We start from the raw sequence: 24,177 nt of genomic DNA on the forward strand, positions 1-24,177 counted from the left end.
TCTAATATATATTTGTAAGTGTGTGTATGTACCCAAAGTGCCTATTATTAACCTTTGCTTTCTCTTGCCACAATTGTTCTATTTCTATTTGTGGTTCTTCATATTTTATGATTTTCTCCTCTAGCCTTATCACTACATTGCAGGTAATATTCTGCATCAATGAACTATGAGAACTGATATAACCTAATGTTCCAAATGCTTCTATCTTATCACATCAACTCAGCCACAATGCTGTTCAAGAGCATCAGATGATATATGCCTCTAATTAAAAGCTATTTCTACCCATACATGCCTGAACCAGCTCTTGTTTTTTCCTTAGCTGGCATCCTTCCCGGGATTTTGAGATATCAAGCTAATTTTATTAGGCAGGCTAAATCTTTAGGATAGCAACTAGCAATACTTTAGCAATACTTATATTGTCAGTCATTCTATTTGCAGGAAATGGATGAAAGACTGATAGATTTGCCACATAAACAGATGAGGCATAGATGAAGAGGTTTTCATAATAAATTTGTTGTCATTAAACAACATGGTTCAACACTCTGAAGTGTATAAATTTTGGCTGTAGCTAGAACACAACATACAAAATCCAAATGAAGCAACGTAACCATGGGGACTTACAAATAAACTGCTCTCAGCAATACCATCAACAATAGTTTATATTATCTTTCTTCTCTTATCAAATATCCCTTGATATGAAAGATGAAATAACAACATGGAAAAAAATGGAGGCTTATAAATGGAAGATGAAGATACGGGAAAGGAACCTTGTCCAGAAACATGGGGAACAAGTCATGGTGTTACATATAGTAAACAGACCTGCAGGAATTTTGATTTACATCTAATCATCTGGGGGAGGAAGCAACCCACTGCTGCTCAGTGTTCATTTTCTATTTTCAAACACAGGCGAAAAATACAAGGAAGGATGAAACTCCGGAAATAATGTCACATATCATCATGCAAACACTACGATTTATGTAGCTATGTCAGATGTGTAGAATGATAGCACTTGGATGGTGATGTCATCATTCTGGCATCATTGTAATTTGCTACAGACTGTGTTGTGAAGAGACACGCATGGGTAGAAAACAGCAGATAAAAAAATGGATCAGAAACAGAGGAAATGAAAGGGAGTAAAATAGGAACTGCACCTTGGCATATTGTTCCAGAAGAACTGCTGCATCGATGTATTTTCTTTTTTCAGTAAGTCTTCCTGAAAGAAGGAAAGTGTTCAGGAGAGAAAATGGGAGATTTTAAAAGGCTATTTTTTTCCAGAGTTTCCCAGCCTGTCACAGTTTCACAAGCCTCCAAACCAAATGTAGCTTCTCAATCACTCATCCCTATTCTTAAACTTTAGCAACAGGTACATGAAAGGGTACCATTCCTTCCCAGCCATGCAGTTCCAGGGAGAGAACTAGTCCAAAGTGTTGCTAAGACTTAGTGGTGGTGGCTTATATCAGCTGAAGAGAGTGCGCATATTCTTTCCCAACACTGGAGCCCCATATCATACTTGATTGGTGCTTAAAAAAAAAAAAAAGGTCTTCAGGAGTCTAGCAAGGTTGCTGTTTGAGAAGGACTGAACCAAAGTAGATTTCTGCTATCATTTCCAAAGCTTTCAATTATGGTGGAGATTAATGCGCCCCTCTGAATCCACTGGGAGGCCCTACCCAGGGTCACTCATATGTTAGTGATCTCTAGATTGGACTGCTGCCACAAACTCCACACAGGGCTGCCACTGAAATACATTCAAAAATTTCAGCAGGTGCAGAATAGTGACACAGGCAGTTAGTGTTTTTCAGCATGTGACACCATTGTTAGGTAGGTTGCATGGCCGCTGGTATGATTCCAGGTGTAATTCAAGGTCCTGGTAGTCACCTTTAAAGCCCTTCATGGTTCAAAACCAGGTTACTAATGGGGCCATCTCTTTCCGACTGCTTCGACCCGCCCTATTTGGTCAGGCAACAGAGGGCAAGGAATGTTAATTATCAAGCCCCAGGAAGAGATGTTTTTCAGTAATGGCATCTACTCACTGGAATATCACCCCTTTGGAGATCAGACTGGCCCGATGCCTGTAGGCCTTGCCCAAAAATTCTTGGCTCTGTGGTCAAGCCTGTGACCCCTAAGCATGTAATGAATCCTGTCTCCTGTTTTGACTGTGATTGTTATTTGATAACTCCTTGGCTGTTATGGGTTTTATATTTTGATTTTTGCATATGCCTTTATCATTTGAAATACTGTTAGTAGCCCTGAGTCATATATTTGTGGTGGGCAGCCATATAAACCTATGGGCGGCCATATAAATCTATGAATAAATAAGACATTACAGATAAGGTGCCTTTGGCCATGTCACAGTTTGCATCAGTTTCTATATGCTGATCAACATACAAGCAAAATTAACTTCATGAACTAATTGCAAGCTTAACAGTGGGGATTCCATGCCTCTCCAATTCCCCGCCTGGTCTACCTCTCAGCTGAAATGTAGACTGCATGTTCCTCAGAGTACATGCCTGTCTTTTTCCTGCTCTGGTTCTTAAATGATTCTGCCAAGTGCCAGGCATGTCACCTGTACTATCTCATAAAAACGAACAGTATTTTTAACCACCACCTGTACGTTTTTGGAAGGGAAAAGAAATTGTAAAAAGATAATAGACTTAAAAACACTGGAATGGCCAAATTTGGAAAGGAGAGACAGGTTTAGGGTTATCATGGATGCTCACCTGCCATGCTCCTCGCCAGGCTAGCCAGCTTGTCCTCAGTGTAACAAAGTTCAGCAGCTGCACAGAGAGCCTGCTGCCAGTTGCCACTGATCAGAAAAGCATCCAGAGCTTTCTCAAAGGCACCGCATCGGAAGAAGATCAGCCCAGCTTGTCCAGCATGATGCTTCTGGATTAAATATTCCCCATAGGCGTAGCTGATGGTCTGCAAAAGATAGTTATAAGGAAATGGACCCGGGCTTTCTCACTGATCGAAAAGTTGATTGTTCTTGACTGTTTTTGGAGACGACCGGCAAAGGTTTAAGTGAAATTGTTAAGTGCACCTTCCATTAGTCATCTGCCAAAGGAGCACAGGCTGTCCACTGTCCGAGATGGGGAAGCAACTGAAGGTGTGCCAGGCCTATATTTCTGCCTTTTTTACAGATTGTCCTCAACTTACAACAGTTCATTTAGTGACTGTTCGAAATTACATAGGCACTGAAAAAGTGACAAGACTGTTTTTCACACTTATGATCTTTGCAAGCCTCCCCATGGTCACATGATTTGTCTCTGGATGCTTGACAAACATGGTTCATATTTATGAGGATCGCAGTGTCCTGAGGTCATGTTATCCCCTTTTGCGACCTCCTGAGAAGCGAAGTCAATGGGGAAGCCCGATTCACTTAACAACCATGTTACTAATTTAACAACTTGAATTCATTTAACGAAAGTGGCAAGAAAAGTCATAAAATCGGACAAACTCACTTCACAAATTTCTGACTTAGCAACATAAATTCTGGACTCAATCGTACCTGGAGCAACTACCTTTAGTTGCTCCTTCTATTGCACATTGAAAGGCTTACATGAACCAGAAGTCACAAACCAAACTTTATGCAAGAAGAACTTCTAGCTAAAGTACTTAGGGTTTGATAAACAAAGGAAATATTCAGAGAAAGATATATCTGCCACTGTGCAGCATGTATTTTATGACTTGAGTACAGCTGCCTGCTCTCACCAAATAAAAATGGATGGAAAATTATTTGTGTACCTTGTATTCTTGTGTGCCTGGCAAACAGAGCTTGAGGGCTTCATTATATAAAGTCTGATCAACCACCAAATTTAGGAACTCTGGAAAATGTTCTGAGCCTGAAAAAAAACAACAGATATTTTTTTCTGACACCCAAAAGACAAAGCTCTGCCCAGGCCTATGGGAGCCAGTTTAAATTAACTAGGACATTTTATTTTAAATTGCAACATGTAATATGCCCAAATCCAGGAAACAGTTTCAACAGTCTGTACTCCAAATCATTCTTACTTCAAATCCTTTATTTTTATTTTTCAAAGCTGGATGATTCCATAATATAAATTTATCAGACCTGTGGTTTGGAGACTCCCTCAGAAGCTATTCATCAATTAAAAAACCCCCAGGTCTTTTAAACAAAGAAGATAGTAGCAACTGGGGAGTAGCCTCATATGTTGTAATTCATCTTCATTTTTTAATGTACAATCTCCCACAGGGCTCCATCCTCAACATTCCAGGCATGCCCATTGGCCTGAAAAGATCTCCTCCCTCTTTACTACTCTTCTCCTAATAGTTTCCACTGAGCTGATTCAAAACCTTTTCTAAAAGCATGATGGGCTGCATACATGCTCTTCCATGGGTTCAGGGACGCTTCTCAGTATTTCTGTATCATGGTTACAAAAAAGGTTGGCCATCAGCAATTCCAGTCATTTTTAGGCAGTATAATGATGCTAAAACGAAAAGTATTGCTTATTCATGACTTTCTATCTCAGGGTCACACATTTCCAATGTACATACCACATTTACTAAGGTGGTAGAGAGCCTTTGGATATCTCTTCAAATATTTGTCTATTGAATATCGCTGATAATTGATTTCCATTTTCTTAAGTTTGTTTAAAAATGGGAGATATTCCTTAGGATCCTGAAAATAAATAAATGAATAAAAATAACTGACATTAAGACTGTATTGCCACAGTAATTAAAAAACACTGCAATACCATGCAATACATGAAGAGGGGCCACAAAACTAATTTCTGGTGCTTGTTACAAACATATTTGTCAGATCTGTGTATCTGCCATTCTTCAATGGAAGAAGGGGGGGGGGGAGTTGGTACAAGTAATCCTTTTTGATGTAACCTGAATATATTAAATCCTATATTGATTCTGTATAACTTGCATATGATATACAACCGGAGGTGTGGAGCCAGATGTCTAGAAACTTGTCACCTCTTAAAGAGATTACAAGATGAGAAGGGACCATAAAAATTCCAGCTCTGGAAGATGGTCCTGGGAACTCTGCTAAGATACGTTTCCAGAGAAGGGGAAGGAGGAATTAACATGTTGGTTCTTTGTTTGACTAAATCCACATCTAAATAAAGGGGGGGGGGGGTTGTTTCTAACTTCCTTTATCTATGACTGTATGCCTGGAAATATCTTAGACTCTGCTTTGCCTAGTGTTGGGTTTAATCATACATGGCTTTGTTGATGACACCACACTGTTACTTCTGATATTATGGAAACTATAAATGTGCGCTCTCCCTCGCTCTCCCTCCCTCCCCCTCTCTCTCTCTCACACATACACACACACAGAAGAATGAGCCACTGTTGGCAATCTCATTAAATAGACAAATGGCTAATGAAATGTAATAATGTTGTTGAGCAACAGAACAAACCACACTGAAAAACACGTAATTTTTAAGACTTGCACTGAATGTACAATTTATTGTATTTTACAAATGTTGAAAAGTTTGAGTAGAGATGGTGATGGTGGCAATTTTTGAATGCATCTCATAGTTTTTCTCATAACATAGCTAGAATAAGATTTAGGAAATCAGAATAAGAGCCAATCCTACCTTTTGGGACTTCTCAGCAACCATGATGACTAAATCAAAGTCATATGTCCCCAGTGAATAATCATACAATTCACTGACATCTACCAGATACAGCAGGTATTTCAATGCTTCTTCCACACTGATAGTTCCAACTGTTTCTGAAGACTGTCCTGTTAAGATTAATTTTAATTAAAAGCCAGACATTGTTTCCATGTATAATATGGATTCAGTCTTTATGAATTCAATACTGAAATAGCAAAACCTTAACCAGAAAAAAACAGGTAATAATGTACTGAGCAAACCCGAGCTTTGGGCAAGAGTGATATTTTTGCTAATAGACAATACAGAAGTAGTTCTCTGAAAAATATAGTGAAATGCTTTCTCCTTTTGTAGTGATTACATTCTTGAATCAGAATTGCCAGCTACTAATTCCTGCTATTTTCTCCTATCGTAAGGAATGCCTTTCGCCTGATAGATATCTTGTGGGGAAGGAAGTGAAAAATCACATTTCAATTTCTATGCTATAGTAAAAACAGTATCCTAGGAGATACTTTGGACCTCATCGTTACCTTGCTTTGAGTGACTGGGCAGTGAATGAACCAAAGAATAAGGTCATTTCCACTTTAGCATTTTCCAGAATTACTTAACACTTTTTGTGCCAAAATCACAGCAAAGATATTACATCATTTCAATGATGGCTTGGTGATGCTATGAAGACATTCTAATTCAGTAATGAGAAATTGGCCTAAGCTCTGTTGCTTTATCTTGATGATGTTGCCTTGTGTCAAAAATCTGAATGGCCGCACTAGCCTTTGAAATGATGCTCATTTTTTTACCTTTTCAGTGAGCATCAGGAGATCCACAAGAGCAATCTGTGTAGGGAGGTGCATAAGAGGGCAATTTGCTCTCTACTTGACTGACAGGCAATCTTACCTCATGATCAGAGTTATGGATAGTCAATAATATCATTACTTGGAGAACCCCAACCTCTTACCGTTGGAATCCTGAAGAAATCTTCTCCCTCTCTACTCTATCCACACTCCACCACCCTTGCCGATCAATCTGGAGTACTGACTTTTGGCAACACTTTTAGAATTACAGTAAATATGAAGATGTGTGTTATCTGTCCATCTATTTATTTTTAGCAGATTTTTTTAAAAATATACATCTTTATTCTCTATGCAATATGGATTTATGTCATTCAGTAATTTAATGCTTGTAAATTGCAGTTCAGAGAGTAAAACAGAAAAGTCATAAAGCCACACACAGTGTATTTTGTGTATGTGTGTGTTGCCTTATTAATCTGCTTTGTTTGAATAGAATAAATCACAATATTAATTTGGCTGTCATTTGAAACTCTACCATTCCTGATGTTTACTTATTCACATACAACAAAGCAGAAATTGGGGAGAAAGTGTGCTCTGCACTGGTTATTTGAATTATGATTTGGGTAGCCATAAGAGTGCTATGCAACTGACCAATCTGATGCAATACTTCACCTTGAAGCTGACGAATTCTCTGCAGGGCTGTTTCCAGTTCTGGGGGATTCTTTTTGACATGAGAAGTCAGTATGGCTAAGCAGTACCTAAAGAGTCCAGAAAAAAAGGAAGAATTGAAAATTGGGAACTTCTGAGGGTTGTCTCATGACAATTCTGACTGATGTAGGATTGCAATAGAATTCTACTGCAAGTAAACCCAGAAATTTTAAAAAATGGCTATTTGATTAGAGCCCAATAAAATAAACAGACTTTTGCAGGAACATCACTGAGGTATTAACCTGGAAGAAAGACTTAGTCTTCTTTTTCCAAACCTATTCTCCATTCTGAGCAGGCATTGGCCTATATCAATGTGTGTGACCCTAGAGAACCAGTAACAAGACCCCACAAGATTGTAAACTTTTAAAGTTTGTTGTTTATATTCATTAACTGTATTATATATTTTGTATGCAATCACAATTTCCCAGTTGAAAATGTGGTTGTATTATCTACGTGTTGAAAGATTGGGGAACTTTTTTAAAAGTCTGGCACAACAGCATGTATGATAGAAAAGAGACATGATATGCTTCCACTTCCTTAGAAATATCATTTTCTCTTTTGCAATTGGTGAAGGTCCATCACCTGCAAAAAATGAGGAGAGATACGTCTTCCCTTTTCATAACTCTTCAACTTGAGCTGCTTTCTGAAGAAAGACTATCATTAAGACTTCTTCTAAGTATGGAGCTGCATCCTGGGCTTTGTTACCACTTGTTAAGAGTCTGATAGTGTACTGAAACTGCCTTTGTACAGGTGAAACTCGAAAAATTAGAATATCGTGCAAAAGTTCATTTATTTCAGGAATGCAACGTAAAAGGTGAAACTAATATATGAGATAGACTCATTACACGCAAAGCAAGATAGTTCAAGCTGTGATTTGTCATAATTGAGATGATTATGGCTTACAGCTCATGAAAACCCCAAATCCACAATCTCAGAAAATTAGAATATTACATGCAATCAATAAAACAAAGATTGTACATAGAACAATATCGGACCTCTGAAAAGTATAAGCATGCATATGTACTCAGTACTTGGTTTGGGCCCCTTTTGCAACAATTACTGCCTCAACGTGGCGTGACATGGAAGCTATCGGCCTGTGGCACTGTTGAGGTGCCAGGATGCTTCAACAGCGGCCTTCAGCTCTTTTGCATTGTTCGGTTTCATGTCTCTCATCTTTCTCTTGGCAATGCCCCATAGATTCTCTATGGGGTTCAGGTCAGGCGAGTTTGCTGGCCAATCAGCACAGTAATCCCATGGTCATTGAATCAGGTTTTGGTGCTTTTGGCAGTGTTGGTAGGTGCCAAGTCCTGCTGGAAAATGAAGTCAGCATCCCCATAAAGCTCGTCTGCGGAAGGAAGCATGAAGTATTCCAAAATCTCCTGGTAGACGGCTGCGTTGACCCTGGACTTAATGAAGTACAGTGGACCAACACCAGCAGATGACATGGCTCCCCAAATCAACACAGATTGTGGCAACTTTACACTGGATTTCAAGCATCTTGCAGTGTGTGCCTCTCCATTCTTCCTCCAGACTCTGGGTCCTTGGTTTCCAAAGAGATGCAAAAGTTGCTCTCATCAGAAAAGAGGGCTTTGGACCACTGAGCAACAGGCCAATTCTGTTTTTCTGTAGCCCAGGTAAGACGCTTCTGACATTGTTTGTTGTTGAGGAGCGGCTTGACAAGAGGAATACGACATTTGAAGCCCATGTCCAGGATCTGTCTGGGTGTGGTGTCTCTTGATGCACTGACTCCAGCCTCAGTCCACTCCTCGTGAAAGTCCCCAACACTTTTGAATGGCCTTTTCCTGACAATCCTCTCCAGGCTGCAGTCATCCCTGCTGCTTGTGCACCTTTTTCTTCCACACTTTCCCCTTCCACATAACTTTCTATTAATGTGCTTTGATACAGCACTTTGGAAACATCCAACTTTGTTTGCAATTACCTTTTGAGGCTTTCCCTCCTTATAGGGGGTGTCAATGATGTTTTTCTGCACAACTGTCAGGTCAGCAGTCTTTCCCATGATTGTGCTTCCTACTGAACCAGACTGAGGGACCATTTAAAGGCTCAGGAACCCTTTGCAAATGTTATGGCTTCATTAGCTGATTAGAGTGGGACACTTTGAGCCTAGAATATTGAACCTTTTCAGAATATTCTAATTTTCTGAGATTGTGGATTTGGGGTTTTCATGAGCTGTAAGCCATAATCATCTCAATTACGACACATCACGGCTTGAATTATCTTGCTTTGCATGTATTGAGTCTATCTCATATATTAGGTTCACCTTTTCAGTTGCATTACTGAAATAAATGAACTTTTGCACGGTATTCTAATTTTTCGAGTTTCACCTGTTTATGTAGATGTTTTGTAATGTTATGTCCCATACTTAGTAGCACTGATATTCTCCATTGCTTGTCTCATGGCATCACAGATGATATTAATCTTTTTATTATTGGAAGAGTGCAATTCATTGACACCGGTGGGATCCAGAGGGGGGTACATTGTTTTTGTGAAATCTTCTTCTCTAGGAAAGGAAAAAAAAATGACCTTACTACATTTAAAAAGTAAAGTTAGATATATACAGTGTAATGTTGTCAGGCAGTAATATTTACTAAAAATATTTGGTAGAGCCAAATTATATGCTATGGTTCCTCAAAAATAAGAAACAAAGTGTTTGGGCGCAAAACTCAACTTTTATCAATACAATTCCTATCCCTTAGAACCAGTGGTGAGACTCAAATTTTTTTATTACTGGTTCTGCGGGCGTGGCTTGGTTGGCGTGGCAGGGGAAGGATCCTGTAAAATCTCCAGTCAGAGGTGGTATTTGCCGTTTCTCCGAACTTCTCAAAATTTCCATTACCGGTTCTCCAGAACTGATCAGAACCTGCTGAATACCACCTCTGCTTATAACATCAATAGTATTCTTGAAAACATGCAACCAAACCTACAAAACTCGTAGAAGCTAAGCCAATAGACACCCGACAAATTTCAGCCTCATTCATATCATCAGATATATTCTTTCAATTCCTTCCTGTAAGTTTTATTTCTATTCAAGTAAGAAAATCACAGAAGAAATCATGAAAGTATGAGGAAAAGTACTGTATTTTTCAGAGTATAAGACATACTTTTTCCACCCCCAAAAGTGGATGGAAATGTCCATGTGTCTTATACAGCGAATGTTGCCGAAGCCCCGCCCACCTGCCAGTGCATACCCTTCAGCCTCTGCCTCCCAGAAATTTGCCTCCTTGCAGCAAACAGCCTGGTCAGTTTCAGCACAGCCTGATTAGCACAAGCAGCTGACTGTCAGTAGGATCAGCCTCCTGACGATAAGCTGTTTCAGGATGCAGGGATTGCCATCACCTATTGCCGCCTCTGCACGCCCCATTTTCGGCCTCCACATCCCATTTTCAGCCTCCGCGTGCCCCGTTTTTGGGCTCCGTGTGTCCCATTTTCCACCTGTTCTGATCCCTGCTGCCCTATATGTGATGACAGTCCCTGCAGCCTGAAACAGCTGATCATCATGAGGTCGATCCTACAACAATCACCTACTTGTGCTAATCAGGCTGTGTTGAAGCTGAAATAGGCTATTTGCTGTTTGCTGCAAGGAGGCAAATTGCTGGGAGGCAGAGGCAGAATTTTTTTCCCCCTTGTTTTCCCCCAAAAGCTAGGTGCATCTTATACTTTGGAGCATCTTATACTCCGAAAAATATGGTAAGTGAATTTGCAGAGTTTGGGCAGATTGCAAAATCTTGGTTCAGAAATTAAATATATTTAAATGTTATAGAAACAGAACCCTCTTCTTGAGTTATTTTGATAACTTCTCTGCTATTCCCAATCAATATGTGAACTTATCAAGTTTCAACCAAAATGTTCCATTTCCTCTCTTCACTAATCTAGCCTTGCATTCCTTAACCCGAGTCCTTCTCAATACACTGGATCATAACTCTTAACATGACTATTAGCTGGGGGGACAGTAATGGTACAGTTTTAGTCCAAAATATATGAATTGCATTTCAATTGGGGAACTTTGCCTCAATTCCTATGGATAGTCCAGATTATTTCATTCTTTTTTGATTCACATAGCTCTAAGGATTATCATGCTGATCTCACTCAGCATATTAAATATTTGCTGGAGTTGGATGGAATCTAATTGTGTCTTGCATATTCATGCATTTTAAAAGCCAAGATGTCTTTTTTTAAAACACAGAGTAGCTTTGATGGTGATGGAAAAATCATTTATAGTACCATTTGTTTTTTCTGGTACCAAAGGGAGCAAATTTCAAAATAGAAAGATTATTAATTGGAAGGAAGTATTCCTAACCCCTTTCACTATTTTAAAATCCCTTTCAAAGTGTAAGAAACAGTTAACCCTCTGTCTTAAAAGCCAATCATAAAAGCCAAATACTCACTTCAGTTCTGTGAGGAACAGGTTGATATAATTTACAGAATCAATTTGTTTTATAAATGTTTCCACATGATTTAAGAAAACCTGAAAAGAAAGCAAATATTATTAAATGTTCATTAAACTGCCTTATACTTTCCATCTATTTAAAATGGAAAAAAATACTCCAAATTACCATGATGAAGTGGCTGCCATTGCTCACCAAGTTATGATGGAAAAACCTGAATCATTCCCATGCGACCACTCTACACATTGGAAAATAATTATATTGTGTTGTGATACAGCAAGATTTCGCAAACCACTAAATCACTGACTTTGATTAAAAAATAAAAAATGTGCCAACTGTTAGGAATGTAAGTCATCTAACAGTTGGGTTGGAAATATATAAACCAGGATAGACATTTTAATACTGTCTCTTTAAGGGAATTCTAAAATTGTAATTGGGTGTGGTTCCTCAAACGGCCATAAGATGGAGCCAGAAACCTGGTTTCCCAGAGTGTTGCTAGTTGGTTGATGTTCTGTTGTTCTGTTTTTTGGTTCCTGCATTTCCCTATTGACTCTTGATGATCGTTGTTATTCTTGGATTGATGTAACTCTATTACTGAACTGTTTTTTATACTGGACTTTTTTATTGGATTATCCCTGGACTAAAAACTGACTGCTATAACCGTGTATGACTTGGACTGCTTGTTGGACTTTGCTTAACTGTTTACTGGAAGTAAAACCTACATTTTACTATTCAGTGTATCTGTGTGCTGGTCGTGTGTTATTCAATACCACTCTCACTACGTCTCCCTGTGTGCTCTCATTCTCCTAATGGGGAATTACCTCAACACCAACATCTAATCAAGTTTATATCTTGCTTCAGAGCTATCCGTTTTTCCTAGCTGATATATCAACCTCCCTCCATGCCATCAATCCTTTAAAGACCAAGTGGTGGCAAAAAGAGGTGTCCTCATCCTGAAAGACTATCATTTGAGTTCACAGGAATCTCTCCAGACTATCTGTCATCCCTTCAGAAGATGCCAACTGAGCCAAGAGCTTCCACTTGCCTTTGGATTGTGGTCATAGAGTAGGTTGAGATTGACTCGCAGTTTCCTCATACATTCAAATGCTTCTTTAAACTGGAGGCTAGCAGGAAAGGCAGAACAGAGTTTGTCAGTTCCAACATGACTGCAGAAGCATCAAGTTCCACAGTCTCTCTGAGGCCAACTCGAACTTAGTCAGCTCAGCTCACCTATCCAGCCATTTGCGAACTTGAGCTAGAACAAGGGCTCGATGATGAATAGCTTCCAAGTTTCCTCTTGGCACCTGTAGAGAGCACAAATTCACTATGAAGCAGAGGAGGACCCACAGATGGCTCTTTCTGATCCGTAGCCACTTGACATCAAACACCTTTAGTACAAGAAGCTTTCAATTCAATAGTGGTTTGGAGTGGAACTCATGAAATCTATTAGTCCTGTTGAGCATGCTAATGAAAATTACAATTATATGCTAAATAAATCAATAGAATACTTCTGGCTGAGCCTTTACTGAACTCCAGGCCATTCAGCATGTCTTGCATGTGTGTTTGCTGATACACCAACTCTGAAATCTCCATATGGAATGACACAACCGTCTCGCTCTTGATTTAGGCACACATGTATTTTATAAAATATACCTTCCCTAATAGGAGATGAAATAGACCTCTATCTATCTAGGCCAATTCATATGAGCTGGAAAATCACACAGTATAGTTTCTGATAGATTGTGCTACTTTAGATTCTAAATAGGGTGATACTCTATGTTTGAATTACCACGCTTTATTCCATCCAATACACTATTTTTTTCCAATTGGGTAGATATTTGATAGTATATATGAGACTGCTGTCTGAAAGGTATACTGCAACAACAGCCAGAGGGATGATAGGAGGTTTCAATTTATTTTTAATTGAAAAATAAAGGACTCTATACAATCATTTGGGGCGATTGCCATAAAGAAAAAGCACTAACCTGCAATATCAACTTTGTGTGTTGTGGCACAACTGTGACTATCCGGGCTCCTCTTTCAATCTTGCGTAGAATCTCGCTATTGGGGAGAGAAGTGCTGCCCAGACCTGTTTGCAAAGCTGAAGGTGCCACAATCAATAGCATAAAAACCCAACCTCAACCTCTATCAGCTTTTATGAATTGGACAAACCTACACTCAAAACTAAAACATGAACTCATGAAATGCAGTGGTAAAAATCCTACATAGTGATTTGGAATATGACTTGAAAATCCCAGTGTCCGATTTGAGAAGTAATGGCCTCATCATGGAACTCTTAACTAGCAAGCAGGGGTGGGTTTCTACCGGTTCTGTCCACCTCTGTAGAACTGGTAGCTCTGAAGAGCAGCAGACATAGAACCGATTCTATATCTGCTAATGTTTTTGTCCACCTGCTGGCCTGGAGTCTTACTTGACCTTTATGTCCTGCTTTTTCAACTTCACCTGTCGTGCAAGGCACAGCTGCAGTTAAAAAAGCAGGAAAAAAGTGCTTTTTCAAAGGCTGCTTGTCTGCATGCAGCGCTGCTCAGCTGTCCAGGCACCAAGCTGATGATGATTTACAGGTGCACACAGCATGCAGAGAAGCACATCATAAATCACTGAACCTAGTAAATCACCGAACGGGTAGTTAACTGTGTCGGATTCCCACCCCTGCTAGCAAGGTATATTTCAGTATTATTCAGGTTAATGCTACCCTATCTCATTGTAGCGGTACTCAGTGATGTAAATATTAGCATTTCCTTGTTTCCCAGAGAAACAGAATTTATAATATCACAAAGATGCTATTTTCTATTGAATCAGTATGGTCTCAACTCAAACATTATGTCCTCCCTATGGTGAAGTTGGATACAAATATGCCCAAAACCTTAATTGGACTGAAATTTCTCCTTAAGAACTTAAACATGCCTATTGTCTAATAAGTAGAATAACCTGATTATTTTTGAAAGGGTGACATTGTTGAATAATAAAAGGATTCCTTCCTCTGTTTTACCTGGTCTATTCATACATAAATGTACATATATCCATCCATCAATGTGTGCAAAGAAATAGAAGGCCATATTTGGGCACCTTGGTATATGTACCTGTCCAATAACATGCAGTATGTATTCCTTCAATCCCCTCATTCTTTTGGGTGTAGATAAGCTAAATGTGTGCATACATAGGAAATGCAGCAAAGGAAAACAAGGTCAGGATGAAACACCATAACCTTCCTTCCTCATCATGACAATACTTTGCAATATACATACAGCATCTCAAAATGGCATTTCAACTGGCATTTTGAAAATGGGATTGTAAAGTTTAGAGTGGCCAGGTTCATCCTCTTTGCTACTCTCCCATGGAAAAGTGAATGACTATAAAAATGCAGGAGTCCAACAGGATCTTGGACAACTCACATACAATAGCTCTTCATAAATGAACAAACATATTTGGAGAAGGGTGCACATGGTCAAGAAATAAGAAACTGGGATTTTTACCTTTCAGGGATGTGTTCCTTATAGGCAGGCACTGACAAGTATGGGAATGTGTGGTCAATAAGAGAAATTCATCACTGATTGAAAAGGACGTAACATTTGAAGAAACCTATGAAAAGCAGAGAATCAAATTGCCCGTTGATTGGGGGAGAGATTAAAGGATTATGGACACAGCAGATGATATAAAGCCATGAAAACAATCAGTACCTCAGTATCATTAATAAAAAAACGGCATCTGTCAGTCAAGCCAAATATGGTTTCCTAAGAAAGAAAAGCAAAATGGAAACCAGAGTTAGAAACCGGAACAAGGAAACCAAAACCCAAAACTCAATGCTCTTAATTCTGATGTGAACCAGTTTGGTATCATAGTTAAGGTGCTACTCTGAAAACCAGATTACTGTGAATTCTAGTTTCACACTTTAGACATGAAAGCCAACTGGGTGTCTTTGGGCTAGTCTCCTTCAGCTTAATTTACTTCACAGAATTGTTGTTGTGAGGAAAAATAAAAGGAGGAAGGAGTGTTATGTATGTTAGGGTCAACTTTATCAAGCCATTAATTGAGGTTTAAGAACATTGCATTCACCTTGTGATCTAGTCACTAAATCAAAAAACATGATATTATTACATAGGCACAACTTATTTTTAACAAACTTATGGTGGCTTCAAGTAATCACTTTACTACTTTCTAAATGCCTGCACTCTCTGCTCAATTATCTTTTCTAGGATTTTCAAGCTCTCTCCTGGCTTTCGGTGTACCTTCTGACAGGCTGGACCACTTTTTCCTCTAACAAAAACACAGTAAAATAGAAATTAATCAGTTCAGCCTTCTTCCTATTGCCTGTTACATTTTGTCATGTTCTCCAACCAGAAGACCAACTGCTTCCTTGACTTTCCCTCTTGTTTCTCACATAACTTTTTTTTTTTTGTTATTTCAAAAACCGACTGCTCTGATTCACATGGAAATTTAGGGAGTTGAAACATCTATGTGGATTTTTCAAAATAGAGGTAGCCCCAGTTTGCTACATAAACTTAGTAGATCTCCTGAAGCCCAGAGAACTTGCACACTTAGTGTGCACTCTGTCAAGCTACGAGCAGCCAGGCAAGAGCAAAGAAGCAAGAATTATACAGATTTCCATAGGATAATCTGAAGTAAATCCAGAACATAAGGGAAACGTAAGAGGAATTTCCCACCCTCATTTGTAGTAAGTTAATTAAGCAGGCATATCTTTAAATGATTTGAAATATTTCTTCCCAAGTTTCTTGCCATCCAATCATGTTGCCATTTATAAGAGAAGCTGTCAATTGACTTGCCTGCCGTCTCTGTCCCTTTTCCATTCTTTTCCTGGACTTTCCACAATCAATCATAGTTAAAGACTTCAGGAAAAAAAGATCTACCTATGACGGCACCACAGTGGCTTTGCAAGCCAATTTATCACAACTGATCATTCCTACATGGCTGAAAGTATATTAACCTTAAGATGTTATGTGCCATGAGCAATTCTGTGCTTTTCTACTCACAATGTATAAATGAGATTAGGAAGAATAGCAACAGATAAAGTTTATTTAAGCAAGAAACACCCAGGAGAGGTGCATGGTAGACTATTGGCACAGCCCAAGATTTCCATACTTGTTTACTTACTTCCCCGTCAATTACAGTTAGTTCTGTCTGCATACATGGGGTTGGAAACCGAACACTGGAACCATTATTATTCATCCAGGGGATGGCAACCGGTTTTTCAGCTCCTGGAACATAAGGGAGAGAGGATTGATTATCAATCTTTAGGAAACCCAGGGATATATATTAGTAGGTGCAATTTGATTCATTTAGCTTCATATCCTGGAAACTGTGTTGGTTTCAGTCAACATGGCATCTTATAGAACAACAGAGGCTGCCCCTAAATCTTTGCATATAGATTATGAATGGCCATAACGTACATGTTTGAGAAGCTGATAAGAGTAGTAGGATGAAGTAGGATAGTTGGACCTTAGGAACCTCCTTTACTTCAAATCTGCCCAACATGGTTTTCATGCTCTGAAATCTCCAGATTATTAGATACCTCACAATGCAGGTTTATTGTGTTTCATAAACACAATGTACCTTAGTACAGCACAGTAAAGCAGAGACCGGCAAATTTGGGGGCCCTAAAGATGCATTTCAAGTCAAATCAGGGCTCCTGTATACAAGAACTATCATGCAATTTCTTTTCTTTCTGAGAGAAGAAGATAATGAAAGGCAATTCTCTCTAATCCAGCAGACTAGGGCATTGGGAATTGGATGGGAAGAAGATTTGGTAAATTTGAACATGAACACTGCAAGAAAATTGCAAAATCAGCCCATAAATTTTCAGGTTATTTGAGCATGTAAAACTGACTTAAACTGAAATAAAGCATTTTCACCCAAGCACCCAGGACGTGTCTATATGAGGTAGCATATGGTTTTGAAATTATGAAAGGACATTATGGTTTACATTTTCCAAGTATCATAATTCTGTTTTCAGTGCTACAGAGAAGAGGAAGCTGGAGTATTGTCAGCTGGTTAACTTTGGCTACTGGGCCATCTGACCCATGACCTTAGTAGTTCCTCCCTAGGTATGATGATGATGATGATTACAATTTCCTTTGTTTTATATATAAAATTTCTATATCCACAATGGCAGTGTACTGTCTGATCTCTTTTAAGTACAAACAATGATTCTGTTCCAAGCCCAAACCAATAGTACATCACACATACCCCACAGATACTTCAGGATTTGGCCATCAGAAAGTTGCAGAGCCACTGTTTTGGTCTTCGGGTTGCAACACAGGCTGATCACATCACCATCCACACTCACAGGGGACCTATTAAGAAGGGGCAGAAAAGGGAGAAATTTGGGTCAACTTATGCCTTCTTGAATGCCATCTTGAAATCACAAGAATGTTGGCAATGACCACAAGGAAAAAAGTGGAAATATCCTTAATTTAACATTCCTGCTCCAATAGTTTTTGCTGACAATGCACTTTTAGCTGCAGTATCCTGGGTTCATATGATTGCCATTTACAATCTTTTCAGGCAGTTTCTGACAAGAAAAGCTAATGGAGAAACCAGATTTGCTTATTAACCTAACAATTGCAAATGATTTCCTTGACAACATGGAAAAAAAGATTGGGTGTAACTCACTTAATTAAGCCTTGCTTAACAATGAAAATTCTGGTGTCAATTCTGGTTGTAAGTCAAGGACTACCTGTAACACAAGCTATCTCACACTATGAGCATTTCCTAACCCCACCAATTATGCACCATAAAGGACTGTTCCACTACAACACTGTTTAATGCTTTAGAAATGTGTCAGCAAGCAGTGAGAAAAAAATAAATATTGAAGAATGACCTTGTCTCCATCACCAGCATTCATGCTGTCAAAGTTTCTATGTTAGTTCAACTAACCAGTTAAAAAATAGCATTCAGGAGGAAAGTGGCCTTTTATTCCAGAACCACACGAAATAGTTTGATTTTCATTGATCTGATAAACATAAAACCTTGTCCAGTACCAGATATCGGTATGTCCTTCTTGTCCTGAGGAGCACAACTTCAGATGATGAATAACTGTGCGCATTGGGAGACAGCCCTGGCTAGCAGCTAAGAATAAGTCATCTTGCAGCCAAGTAAGAAAGCGAAGCCACAGTGGATTTCTTCCTCTTTTGTCATCACTCAGGCCAATTCTATGATAATTTCCCCCACAAAAACAAAGACATTTAGATGAGTGATTCATACTAAATTACACAATTTTCTAAAATATATCTAGGCAAATCAACGGATAATATGGACTCCCCCAAATATCAATGACTCTACAATAGTTTTCCTTATATATGTATTCTATAGTAGTAAATGCAATTTAGTCAATGATACATTTACATGTGTATATTCACTGTCACCATCATTGAATAACTTCATAGGAAATTCATGCCAACCGTTCTCATGTCAATTCAATTGCAAAGCTATTAAATCAGTTCATTCATTTTTTATGTTGACTAGTAGGAAGTACAGGTAATCCCTGGGTTATCAGCATTCTCTTAGCGAACATTCGAAGTTATGTGATAAGCACTCCCTAGCACTTATGAACAAGTCCCGAAATTATGAATATTGCATGGCAGTTGTTTGCTCTTAGGAATGATCGCAGAGGCTCTGGAACATTCCTCCCGCCTATTCCCCCCACGGGGTCTTCACACGCACTTCACCTGAGGAGACTCACTTATCTTGCAAAGATCTCCTCTCTGTCATGGTTTCTTTGCTTCAGGCTTTTGGTGCATTCACAGAGAACAGAGGTCTAACGTACCTTGAGATCACACGAGATCAGTAGTGCAAGATATTGTGCTACTTGATCTCATGTAATCTCGCATTTTAGGCCTCTATTCTCTGTGAATTGAGGCCTGGACATTTGCAAACTGAGGGAAGGCTTCGGTCCTTCAGACCTTCTCTCCATTTGCTGTTTCCTTGCTAAAGCCTGCAGGGAGAGAGAGTTCCTGTAGCTTCAGCAGCCCTTTGCAGAAAGCCTTTGTTGGCACCAGTGGAGCTTGGGAGAAGTGGATGTATTCCTCCAAAGCCCTCTTCCTACTGGCAAAGGCCTTTTGCAAAGGGCTGCCAAGGCCTACAGCGACACAATCCTCTAGTGCTTTGCCATGAAAACAGGCCCATAAGGCTGCGTGCGGCTTCTGTGGCTTTCTCGCTGGATATCAGCTTCACAAGGCCTCTGGCAGCAAGAAAACAGCCGCATTGGCTTTGTCATAACCGGAGGCCTCATTCAGCTGATCTCTGGTGAAAGGTACGTCACCCAGTGCAGCAGGATGGTGGGGGGGGAGCAATTGTGGGGACCCCAGAAGAGGGAGAATGAGGTGTCTGGGGTCGGGGGGAGGCTTTGGGTAGCCTGAAGTAGGTGACCTGTTCCCTCACTAGCCCCCCCCCCCCCATGGTCTTCCCCACCCCAAGATACCTCATTGCATTTTATGAGCTGCACATTCGCCTAAGCATTTAATTACTGAATGTGTGGGCAAAAGCAAGGAGTGATCTTGTTCAAGGTATGAGATTCATTCCAATGAATTCTCGAGTTATGGATGGAATGGGCAGGCTCCATTACATTCATACCTCGAGGATTACCTATATAACACAAGTCTTCTCCAAACTTGGCATTCTCCAGGTATGTGATCTAATTCTTGGCAATTCTGTGAAGTGAAGCCACACATTTGGAGAGTGAAGCAATAGGAGAAAGCTGTGTTACAAAAATCTAAGAAGAACTGTCTATAAGAAACAGACCTGAAATCTACTTCATACATCTTATGGCATTCTTCTCAACTAGAGGGGCTTCAAGATGTGATGGATAAGACCCTTGGTAACTGCAGCCAATATGGATCAGTTAGCCAGAAGCTATGGGAGTCATACCTAACATAGCTGAATGGTATCTAGTTCAGACCACAGCATTAACTGTTTCTATGCAACACAAACTCTTATTCAACTGCACTCTACCTTTGTTGACAAGACAGAAAGAGTGAACGTTACTAATTATATCTTACAATGGATTATGTATTAATTTCTATGAACACCTGCCAAACAGCAACTGGGAGAATCTAATTTAGAAAATGAAAGGAACAACTTCTTGGAAACTGGAGGTCCTATAGATGTAGAACCATTCCCTGTCTCCAATGACTCCAATCAGTGCCTTCCAGAGTCAAGTGTAACATCTAGTACCTGTATGATGTTTCCAGCCGAGGAAATGCAGCTGTAAATCTTTTCCCATTAACTGCACCCATCTTAACTGTAGAGTCCATTTCTGGATGACTATCTGTCAAAAGGCAATAAGGTATATCACTGAGCTAAATCACACATACCTTGTTATCTTTACAGCCACAAATTTATTCTTTAAAGTTATGGCTTAGCGAATAAAACATTGGGTGGCCATTCTGCATGGACATCTCCAATAATAAGTTAAATCTATTTTCTGGCAGAAGTGTTCTATAATTTCAAGACAAATATGACCTATGACTCTTCCAAATTGAACATTTCCTGAACAATGGAGGCTGTGATGGGAACAGAGACAAGATACCATCGGTCTTTTCTCTTCCAGGCATCTTCAAGTCCCTTCCTCCTTCCATGATTGCTCTAAGTCTAAGAGAACTGGCTGCACCTCAGCTGTGACTTTGAAAGACTTATAAAAGAGGGAAATTCATACAACAGGGAACCATCTCTAGTCACTGTTATGTAAGACGGAAAAAACATGTACCACTCTTTCCTTCTACATTATTTTGTATAAAATGATGGTACTGAGACGGTCTGTTCTTCATATGAAAGTAATCAGCAATCAGATCAGTTCACCATCATTGTTTGTTTGCAAGGAGCAGCTGCTGAAGAGCGGTGGGACTGCCTGTAGAACTGAGGGAATCAGGAAGGCCCTACATGGCTGACCTGCTTTTTCTGTCAGAATGGACATTACATGACTCCCACTACTATACCCTTGGAGGGGATTTGTGTATTTTTACATAGAATGTCCTATGTTGAATTTTTCAGTTACATTAACCAAGGAGGTCTTAATGAAACTATCCCATACTTTTATAAGTTAAATGTACTACTAAGCCTCATTTGAAAAAAAGTTGCATTAGAAAAACTGGGGTTCTCTCCAAGAATTTCCCCCAAATACAGGCATATAGCAATTACAAAAGGTAGTGAGATCTGAGGCAATACATTGTTCCAGCCAACATACAGAATTGAAGCCATATTCCCATGAACAAAAATCAAAGACACCTACAAATTATCTGGTGGGCATGTGAATATTTCCATGCCATGTTCTGCGAAATAATATCGAAGTAGCACCCAGTTTCCTTTTCCTGACATTTCTCTCATTTCCCAGTCTAGCTTGGAATTCTCTGATGGTCTCCCATCCAAATATTACACAGTGGTGACCCCACTTAGCTTCCAAGCCCAGACAAGGTTGGTCAAAGAGTCAGATTACCTACCCAATCTATAAATGGATAATTTGTTCTCAGCATCCAGAACAGCAAGATCCCCACTCTGAGACTTCATAGAGAAAGCAACTTGATTGACAACAGAGAAGAACTGGAGCTGGTATGTACAAAGAGGTGGGGGAACCACAGCGTGAAGAAAGGCTGTCCATAGAACTTTATCTTTCAAAAATGAAAAGGGAAAAAAGTTTATTTAAGTATCAGAGATGTGTATATGTGTGTGCAGTATATGTATGTGTATATATGTATGTATATGTATGTATATGTATATATGTGTATACTTATATTCAGATGACATAATTCAAATATGATTAGGCAATATCTGCACTTGTTGGCTTGCATTAAATCGAACAGTTAAGACACAACAAAGTCTTAAAAGCAGCATACATGGTTTTGGGCAGTCTTTGAATAATAGAAAACAGAATAGAAAGTGTTTAGCAAATTATTGCCCTCTTGTCTCATGGGACCTGCCATAACACAACTGGGTTGAAACAATATAACTAAAGTTACCTAGATAATGTAACCCAAATATTTTGATTGCATCTTTTGAAAGCTATGTAAAATTCAACATGATTTATAAATTTGCCATTGAAAAGATACAGTCACAGCCTAAGAAGAAAACAAATTGTAGACTAGGACACAACCGCCTCAGAAATCAACATCCATGTCAGCAGGAATCAGCATCAGGGGGAAAAAATAATGCCCCACTCAAGACACCATCAAAGAGGAAACCCTCCCATTGCTCCAAGGTTGGCAGGACTCAAGTTAGCATATATAAGAGCCAGCAAATATTGACTCTTCTCCCCACTGATAATGTAACCAAGCCTAGTAATGAAACATCTGCAAGAAAACAACCAAGCTCAGAGGATACCAAGGACTTAACAGCTGAACCCTGAGCTACTTACATTTTCTCCCATGAGTTATTTGTGAGTATCACATTATCCCCACAAGTATATCTAGTTTACCCGCCTTTATAAACCAGCCAGCAAGATGCCTCCAACCGTTCCCTAAAATCATATACATATTATTCTTGTGAAATTCTTGTAGTTGCAGTAAAGGAAAATTTGAAATGTACCTCCATCAATGACTGCTACACTAGCTGAGTCATTGGCCCCTCCGCTGGTGCTGTGATCAGTACTCCACTGCCAATCATAGCGAAGATAAAGCCATTGTTCACAGAGAACATGAAGTCGATAGGGAATCTCCTGATCCCACACCAGAGATACAAGAAGTGGGCTGCCCTCTAGGCTGCCAAAATGTAGGCTTTGTTTCAGGTACCAGTGATGGTTTCCCATTGTCCACAACTGGACTGTAATTAGAAGACAAAATGGTTATAGAACACAAGATTAGTAATAGTACATTATACTTTAATTATGTAAGTTCTGAATCTTATTGATGATGCGGTACCAAAACTGATTATAATATGGACTCTTCCCAACTAATGGTTTCTACAAAAACTTGTGCTACTTAGTTACTCAACACAGTATGTTTGCTTGCCTCTTCCTCTCTATCCATAATGTCCAAAGTTCCAGGTAAGAGGCATTTTAGGGGCTGCCAGTTGCTGATTGCTGGATGGACTCAGTTATAGCACTGTCAGAAAACCTGAAGGACCAGGATGGTATCAGATCCTCCTAGAGATAACTATTTATCTATCACCAAGATTCAATATCAACTTGACGGCATATATTCATCATCAATCAGTTACTGATTCCCTTAATTCTCATATCTCCTTTATCTTGTTGAGAAGAATTAAAAACACATGCTCTCCATTGCAATACTTAAACACATGTTATATTTGCAATTTTGATATCGTCAAAATTGAATAGCCTCACCGAAACCTGAAATAAAGTAGCAAAGACCATAGGACTGTGACAAATCCAATAAGTTCTATAAAATTAAGAAACAAATACTGAATCTCCTTACCATACATCTTTCTTTGAGAACTACTGTTGCTTTCCAGTTCTTCCACCCAGGCGGCCAATATTGTAGAGTCAGAATTCCACAGCAGCTCATTTACCTATAGAAATGCAAATAGGATCATCATCTGTCAAGCATTTTTAACAAAAAAGTTTCATGCCATACATAACTTCTTAATTAAAATCTCCTCTGAATAAAGTTCTACCTTGGTAATCTCCAAACACATTCATGTAGACAACTTGTAGGCTTAAAAAATGTCCTCCCACTGATAGTATCAGATACACTATTGAGGAAAAAAAGT

General features: G+C 39.3%; 1 protein-coding gene across 1 annotated transcript in view; it reads right to left on the reverse strand.

The window, feature by feature from the left end:
* Positions 1-24,177, reverse strand: part of ELP1 (elongator acetyltransferase complex subunit 1) — a 45,595-nt gene that overhangs the window by 10,123 nt on the left and 11,295 nt on the right. Inside the window, exons 10-29 of the mRNA XM_026712778.2 lie at positions 23,883-23,976; positions 23,035-23,268; positions 21,954-22,121; positions 20,692-20,785; positions 18,501-18,671; positions 17,707-17,813; positions 16,615-16,718; positions 15,183-15,236; positions 14,979-15,084; positions 13,470-13,585; positions 12,715-12,788; positions 12,530-12,608; positions 11,485-11,564; positions 9,462-9,599; positions 7,046-7,131; positions 5,568-5,716; positions 4,513-4,636; positions 3,742-3,839; positions 2,718-2,919; positions 1,152-1,213 (exon numbers count right to left, since the gene is read on the reverse strand). Of these exons, the coding sequence (XP_026568563.2) occupies positions 1,152-1,213; positions 2,718-2,919; positions 3,742-3,839; positions 4,513-4,636; positions 5,568-5,716; positions 7,046-7,131; positions 9,462-9,599; positions 11,485-11,564; positions 12,530-12,608; positions 12,715-12,788; positions 13,470-13,585; positions 14,979-15,084; positions 15,183-15,236; positions 16,615-16,718; positions 17,707-17,813; positions 18,501-18,671; positions 20,692-20,785; positions 21,954-22,121; positions 23,035-23,268; positions 23,883-23,976 (2,340 nt within the window). The remainder of the gene's footprint in view (positions 1-1,151; positions 1,214-2,717; positions 2,920-3,741; positions 3,840-4,512; positions 4,637-5,567; positions 5,717-7,045; positions 7,132-9,461; positions 9,600-11,484; positions 11,565-12,529; positions 12,609-12,714; positions 12,789-13,469; positions 13,586-14,978; positions 15,085-15,182; positions 15,237-16,614; positions 16,719-17,706; positions 17,814-18,500; positions 18,672-20,691; positions 20,786-21,953; positions 22,122-23,034; positions 23,269-23,882; positions 23,977-24,177) is intronic.

Source organism: Pseudonaja textilis, chromosome 2, assembly GCF_049901715.1.
Source record: "Pseudonaja textilis isolate UNSWEBS1 chromosome 2, rPseTex1.2, whole genome shotgun sequence".
Lineage (NCBI taxonomy): Eukaryota > Metazoa > Chordata > Lepidosauria > Squamata > Elapidae > Pseudonaja > Pseudonaja textilis.